General features: G+C 43.2%; 1 protein-coding gene across 1 annotated transcript; it reads left to right on the top strand.

Moving 5' to 3' along the window:
* The first annotated feature begins 2,604 nt into the window (after positions 1 to 2,604).
* SWI5 (SWI5 homologous recombination repair protein) lies at positions 2,605 to 7,180 on the top strand. Its single transcript, XM_039506871.1, has 5 exons — positions 2,605 to 2,833; positions 3,420 to 3,468; positions 4,971 to 5,092; positions 5,748 to 5,842; positions 6,430 to 7,180. The coding sequence occupies exons 1-5, from the start codon at positions 2,676 to 2,678 to the stop codon at positions 6,492 to 6,494; spliced, it is 489 nt and encodes a 162-aa protein (XP_039362805.1). The 5' UTR covers positions 2,605 to 2,675; the 3' UTR covers positions 6,495 to 7,180.
* The last annotated feature ends 373 nt before the right edge of the window (positions 7,181 to 7,553 follow it).

The raw sequence follows: 7,553 nt of genomic DNA, 5'->3' as shown, positions 1-7,553 counted from the left end.
CTGTGTTCATCCCTGTCCTACCTCTGGAGCTCATGATACATGAAGGATGTTGCTTTTTTCAGGTCCTCAACATTAAATTAAAATTCATGCACCAGCCCACTTTGGCTCGTTTTCTTGAAAGGGAGCATATGGCAGCATTTGGTACACTGAGTCAGACCATTGGTCCATTGAGTCTAGTATATTGTCTCCAATATTTGCCTATAGCTGATATGGGATATGAACACAACCACCATATACTCAATGGAGCTGTTCAGACAGGGGAGATATAGACAGAAATCTCTTTCTACCCTGCATGCATTCTTTCCCAAAAGAGGAAATACAAACAGTCTTTTTACATTACCCTTGGCATGCTTCATTAAGCCTCCCATAGGACCACATGACTGTAAAGCACCAATTAGGAGAGGAATGTAGGTGAAACAGCTGACCAGTTGGCTGTGGTTCAGGTTTTCAAGTGCTGTGAAATGTGACCCATTTTTCACTCAGATTCTACTCTAACCAGCTGCTGTTATTTTATATCATGTGATTTGAACATTTATCCCAGGTTTTGTCCAGTTGGGATGTTGAGAGGAATGTCCAGCTACGGCTATACGTGGATAGGAGATTTCAAGGGCTCCAAGAAGTGGTGTTGGTATTTTTGCAGGTGTTGCCTTTGTACTGAACCAAGTCAGGCATGGTGTGTGTGGTGTAGGACAGGGGTTCTCAATCTTTCTCTTTCTGAGGCCCTCACACAACATGCTATAAAAAATCCATGGCCTACCTGTGCCACAATAACTGGTTTTCTGCATGTCAAAGCCAGGGCTGGTATTAGGGGGTAGCAAGCAGGGCAATTGCCTGGGGCCCCATGCCAGAGGGGCCCCCAAGAAGAAACATTGTTCAGGCTTCGGCTTCAGCCCTATGCAGTGGGATTTCAGCTTTCCACCCTGGGCCCCAGTGAATCTAATGCTGGCCCTGCTTGGTGGACCCCCTGAAACCTGCTCACAGCCCCCTAGGTGGCCCCAGACCCCTGGTTGAGAACTGCTGGTGTAGGAAGTGGTAATGATGGCACTCTTTTCCCTCTGAGACAGTTCCCCAAAAGGCTTAAGGAATGTTGTGCTTAAAGAGATACTGTCTTTTGGCTTAAATTTAAAATTGAGGTTCTGGCTACTTGTGAACTTTAGAACTCCTATGGCACTTTTTGTAAGAATTGGGGTGTTAACATATGTGTCCAGGCCATATTCTTATAATAATTTGGTTAATTTTGATTATATGCTTCCCCCACCTAAAACTCCACCTGCCATTTTAAATGGAAAAATATATTCTTTGTATTCTTAACTGTTGGGGAGTGTTGTTATGTGCTGTTAAACAACTGTTGCATTTTACCTCATAAATGGCTGCATTTCAGTGGTGGGTAAAATGTTCCGTGTGTGTAGTTTATATATCAATTGTTTATAAAGTACTTTGATATCCTTCTGGAAAAGTCATTATATAGGAATATATTGTTAAAATGAGTTATTAGAAAATTAATTTTCTTAAGAACTAAGAACTCAGGCACTAAGGAGATTTTCTAAGCCTGGAGAAAATTAATCATGGAATAGGAATGACAGAACAGATGGATTTCTAGATTTTTTTTTCCAAATTAGTTGAGAAACCTGGCAAATGGCCTCTATTTATCCTGTTTCACTTGTGTGTTGTGAAGACTGATTAGTTTATTTATAAAGCATTTTGAAGATGGTGGTGAGTGCTACCTTAAGTGTTAATAACATAAAATATTCAAAGACCCTTGACACAAAGGCTTCAAGTGTAGTGAAAAATGCTTGATAAACATGCAGCTGATTCCCCATTGTCTATTTTCACGGCTATGCCAGCACTATCAACATAAAAAGGAAGACAGCAATTTCATGGACCATGACAGCGTTTACTCCTTATGGATCATATGATTTTGGATTAATGGAAATTGTTGCTACCGGGCTCTCTCTCTCCCAGTAATATGTCAAAGGATGAAGAAGTGCTTTCTAAATGTACTGTGAAGTGAGCAGTGTGTACAGAGAGCTATAACAAGTCCCTCCTACATAACCCTGAGTATATTCTTCCTCATGTTTAGACTTCAGAAGTGATTTGTAATAGCAGCAGGTAAGATTCTGAGTGTTGTAGCAGATTGTTCTTGAATGTTGCACTGTTGAAACCTTAACTCTTATTCTTTATATTGTGTGCTCCTGACCACAATTTCTACACTTAACAAATAATAAACAATTACTCAAGTTGCTAAAGTCACATAACTAACGTTAGGTCTAAGAAACAAAGGCTCAGTCAGGGAAAGTGACTTGTCCAAGGTCATACAGCACATTAGTGATAGCGCCAGGAATAGAACCCACCTTCCCCACTAGTCCCAGTCTTCAGCTCTAACAACTATTTAACAAGCAAATACATTTATCAAAGATAAAAAAGAATAAATAAAGTTGTGGTGCAGTGAAAATTTTATCTCAAATAATAGAAGAAAATATTTTGATAGCCTGTCTTCAAGGGCTGGGCTAAGGCCTTCAGAAACTACAAATCCCAGCATGCAATGTAGTTTTTAACCCTTCATAGACTACAAATCCCAGCAGATAGAGCACTTGTGAAGTCCTCAGAGACTACAAATCCCAACATGCAGTGTGGGAGGAAAGCCAACTCCCTGCATTGAGACTACAATTCCCAGCATGCAAGGTGGTAACGAGGCCTATGTTGTTTCCAGGCCCTCTGGCCCGCAGGCAGCGCTGGATAACCACGAGCAGGGACCCCCACTCTGCGGGGAGTGGGAGCAGAGCCCAGGGCTGCGAGGGAGGAGCGGGCCGTCACCTAGGCCTTTCCTGAGGAGGTAGGAGCAAGTTCAATATAACTCCCTAGGCCTGTCTTCAAGGGATGTAGCCCCCTCCTTAGCTCTTAGAGTGCTGTTCTTCAGGTGGCATGGGACCCTCCCTCCCTCCAGCAATTAAGGGTCTGTGACTTCCCTCCTGACCATCTCATATGGAGCCCTTTACAGGGATGGGACTTTCCTTTTCCAGCCCCTGAAGGTGCTCTCACCGGCCTGCAGAGCGAGAGGAGCCACACTTTACTTTCCCCAGCCATCGGGGGTTGAGTGCTTCCTGTCTTGAAATGCAGCTGCCAAGGATCCTTACAGGGATAACATGCTACTCTCCTCATTTCCCAAGGGACTTTGTGGGACTGACTTTCCTAAGCCTCAGGGAGCCTCTTGATGAGGATGGGATGCCCCCAATCAGCAAGCCCAGGGCACATCACAGCTTGAAGACATCAGAGATATTGGATCTTTGCTGCTACCCTGCTGTGGATATTCTGGGGTTGCCTCCTCCCCACTGAAAGGTGCATGCAGGCTAGGGCTGTCTCATTCTGTCAGGCTATGCTCGTGCCTTTTAAAATGGTAATTTCTTTTTGTCTTAATCCAGGACACCAACTGGAATCCTGAGAAATTGCAATGCAGGTTTCAAATCTCCAGTAAGTGTCTCTATACATCTCTCCTCCCCATTTGGGAAGAGAATGGTTTTACCTCCAAATTCAGTGCTGCCCTGGACTACAGCAAGGGGATGTTGTGGATTGCTACCCTTCTTATCCATGGCAATGTCGCAGTTGGGGACCCTTGCCTGCTCTTTCACTGTCTCTCTCTTCTAGAGAATAACAGCCGCTAAGGCAGTTGGTTACATGGATCAGCTTTCTTTCATGCTAGATACCATGGTGATGAACAGAGTAGAATTTAGATGTTCTGCCAGTTAATGTGTAGATACAGGGCAGTGATATCCTTCACCTTCAATGCTTCTATCCTTCCTGGTACACAGAGAGAAACTAAATTTCACATCATTTGTTACTGCCACACGACTTCAGTGTGAGTGTCACTCTGTCATGTTCAGCCATGAGTACTGAAGTTGTGTATTCACAGAGCAGGCACAGCAAAGGTAGTATCAGAGCAAGATCCCTGCTAACTATTATGTTTAGGGGCATGTCTATACTGTAGAGCAGTGGATCTTAACTAGGGGTACGTGTACCCCTGGGGGTACACAGAGGTCTTCCAGGAGGTCCATCATCTTATCTCGATATTTGCCTAGTTTTACAACAGGCTACATAAAAAGCATTAGCAAAATCAGTACAAACTAAAATTTCATACAGACAAAATGAGAAAGTAAGCAATTTTTCAGTAATAGTATGTTGTGACACTTTTGTATTTTTGTCTGATTTTGTAAGCAAGTAGTTTTTAAGCGAGGTGAAACTTGGGGATACGCAAGATAAATCTGACTCCTGAACGGGGTACAGTAATCTGGAAATGTTAAGAACCACTGATGTACAGCATACCCCTATCCAGGCTCCCATGCTTGCTAACCTGTGCATACCAGGTCCACCTGCAAGTATCCAGGCTGCAGAGCCGCACCTCACCCATACCCATGTAGCCAAGTCCACATTGGCACTGCAGCATCACATTTGGTGCTAGAATTTCTGGAGATGTATCCCAGAGTAAATGGGTTCACATCTATCCTGGAGAGATGGCTTCAAGTGATAAGGATAGCTTAGTCTTCATGGCTTATTTAATCTTTTATCTTTTGGCTGAAACAGCAGTTGATCCTAATATTTTTGGTGGTTCAGCAATAGATATTTTCCCTGGGGGAAAATATTGCTAGTTACCTTAGTGCTCTGACATATACATACACTTCTGGGGCTAGATACTGGCTTCCTGAGAGTTTATTTTTAAAAGCTTTACAGAGTAAGATACATCTTCTGCTTTGAAGAACTCACAAACTACATGGCACTGATTGGCATTAAATAGCAGGATGTTAGTTTACTCACTTGAATTTTCACTGTGAAGTCTTATTTGCCCTTTTCACCTAAGTGATACTTCAGGAATAAATGAACAAATACTTAATATCTCTTCTGATCAGTCCCCTCGGGGACAGTAGCATCACACACAGTGCTGAGTTAGTGGAATGTTAAAAGCACTCTCTGCTCTACAGATCCAGTCTCCAAGGTCCTGTCAATCAGACGGAGTCAATAAAGAAACCCTACAGCATGAAGTTGAAGAACTGACACAGAAGGATCTTGCCCTGGATCAGGAAATTGCACAGTTGTTGGCTGAGTATGTTCTTGGATAGCTTGATGTTCCGCATGAGGCTTGGGTTTTTTTGTTTTTTTTTTTTTAAACAAAACAAACCCAAGTATCAGAGTTGGAAACTGCTACATCCTGTTGGTGATGCTGATATTGCACTATGACCAAAATCTGTTTAGCTAGGAATAGTGTTAATTTCAGCATTGTTTGAATTGCAGGGCACTTCAGCTACAAAACTGAACCAAGTACCTTGTCTCTTTGTTTTTTGCAAAGCAAGGCTGGATTTAATCAGTACTTGGATTTAAGGAAAACTTGGAGGTTGCAGGGAGTAATAATTGTGATTCAGTAGGTGGTGCTGTTCTGCATTGTGGTGCTGCTAAAGGGCACAAGATTACTACTTCTTGTTTATACCTAATTCTGAGAACTACTTTTAGCTTTATTTTATTGTGGGGAGAAGGATTGATCTGGAACAGCCCTCAGAATGGAGACTGGGCTCCCCCATTTATACTTTCTGCCAATTATTTTTTAAAGACTGAGCTCTTGCCTTCAGAGTCCTGTAGGCAAGTTGTGTGGTTTTGGCAGGTTCTGCTATCTCTCACAATTATCTTGTCTCTGCTAAACAAATGTGGTAAAGTAGCAGTATTTTCTCTGTGTCCTTGTGACCTTTCTGGGTTTGCTGTTACAGAGGTTACAGCCTGGAGGAATTGGAGAAACACATCTCTCTGCTCCATGAGTACAATGATATTAAAGACACTGGACAGATGCTGCTGGGCAAGCTGGGTAAGAAAGGCAGGACTAGAATATGCAACTTTTCTCAGTAAATGTTCCCATGTGTTTCATTACAGAAGAGGGAAAGTTACGGTCCTAGGGCTTATTTTAATACTTCTTCGGTTTTAGGATTCTATAGTTAAAATCCTATATTCAAGCACAGATACATCTGTCATGAGTCCATTGGGATTTTCTCAACAGAATGGCAGAACCACAGAGGGGTATTCAGTGTCTCTTCCTGATCCTCTGAATGGGATGTGAAATTGTCACTTGATGACTGGAAGTGTTTTTCTGTGGATTATCAAAGATGAGCCTCCTGTAATTGATAGCTAACCCTGAGAGTTGTGTATTCTGCACTGCACAAGACTTGGAAAAAAATCCTGCAGTTAGGAGTGGAGTGGGGAGGGTGTGTAAGATAAGAGACATTTGGACTCATCCCTTAGCTAATGGAAAGCTTTAGGACAACTAGGCTTGGGGAGAATCAAGTCTTTTCTACTGCCTAAACTCAAGTTGTAGAAACCATGCAGCTAGCCAAAACTCTTGCTCACTAATCTGCTTCTCTATCTGTAATGGAAGCTGTGGTGTTGATTCCTTTCTAGCCACGATTAGAGGGGTCACCACAAAGGAGCTGTACCCCAAATTTGATCTGGAACTTACTGACTAGCATTGAAACTGAAGACTACAATCTCCTGCAGAGATCACCATTACTGGGGTACTGCATGTTGCTACCGTACACCTTGAGAACTTACAAGGACAGTAAAAATGCAGACTTTCAAGGAAGTGTTACTTGACCGCTTCATTTTAAGAATATCTAACTTCCAGAATGGAAAAGCTATTGAATCCATCACATGTTCCCTGTTTCAGGAAAAGTAGCATTCTGTTCTTTGGCAATGAGAAGAGATTCAATTGAAGTGTTAGGAGCGTCAGGCTCCTCTTACTGTTCATTATTTAAAAAAAATTATAATTCAGAATTAATAGTTAACCTCTTCACTGTTGCACATGTGATTGGGGTTCTTCGACATCTTGATGGTCTAAGGGCTTCTTTAAGGAAGTCTCACATGGGGAAGCAATTGTTAGGTATCAGTAAATGGATGGAGGAGGCAGCACTGGAGATGGAGAATATGCAGAGCTGTGTTTGTTTGTTAAAAACCTCAAAAGTGGGAAAGGAAACCTGCTAAGAGCAAGGTGTTTGTATGCCTCGTGTGGAAAACACTGTGGGTGCTCAATATCTTAGTGTCCCCCTAATTGAGTTCTGGAAGCTGGTTGTTGCATATGTATAGTAGTAAATAAATGGAAAAGCATGAACTTGTGCTGCTGAATTGTCCATTTTGAATAAATGATTAACTCTTATGTTCCCTAGCAATTCACTGATAGCCTATAGCAGGGGTGGCCAAACTTAATGACCCTGTGAGCCGCATACAATAATCTTCAGAAGTTTGAGAGCCAGGCATGCCTCCCAGGGCTCAGGGCTTCAGCCCGGGGAGTACACTGCTGAAGCTCTGAGCCCCACTGGGCACTTCCTGCAGGGCTGGAGCCCTGAGACACCCCTCCCCACCCTGCCACAGGGCAGAATCCACCAGCCCCACCACCCTGCCACAGGGCAGAAGTCCTGAGCTCCCCCCTCCCCAGCCTGGTAGGTGGAGAATGGGGGGGGGGGTACTCTGTGAGCCTCACTTTAACTGTAAAATTGCCCTATGCGGCTGAGCCAGAGTTTGGCCACCCC

The sequence above is a fragment of the Mauremys reevesii genome, linkage group 19 (genome assembly GCF_016161935.1).
Source record: "Mauremys reevesii isolate NIE-2019 linkage group 19, ASM1616193v1, whole genome shotgun sequence".
Taxonomy (NCBI): Eukaryota; Metazoa; Chordata; order Testudines; family Geoemydidae; genus Mauremys; species Mauremys reevesii.
Note: the sequence above shows the minus strand (reverse complement) of the source record. Positions and strands in the feature narration are given on the sequence as shown.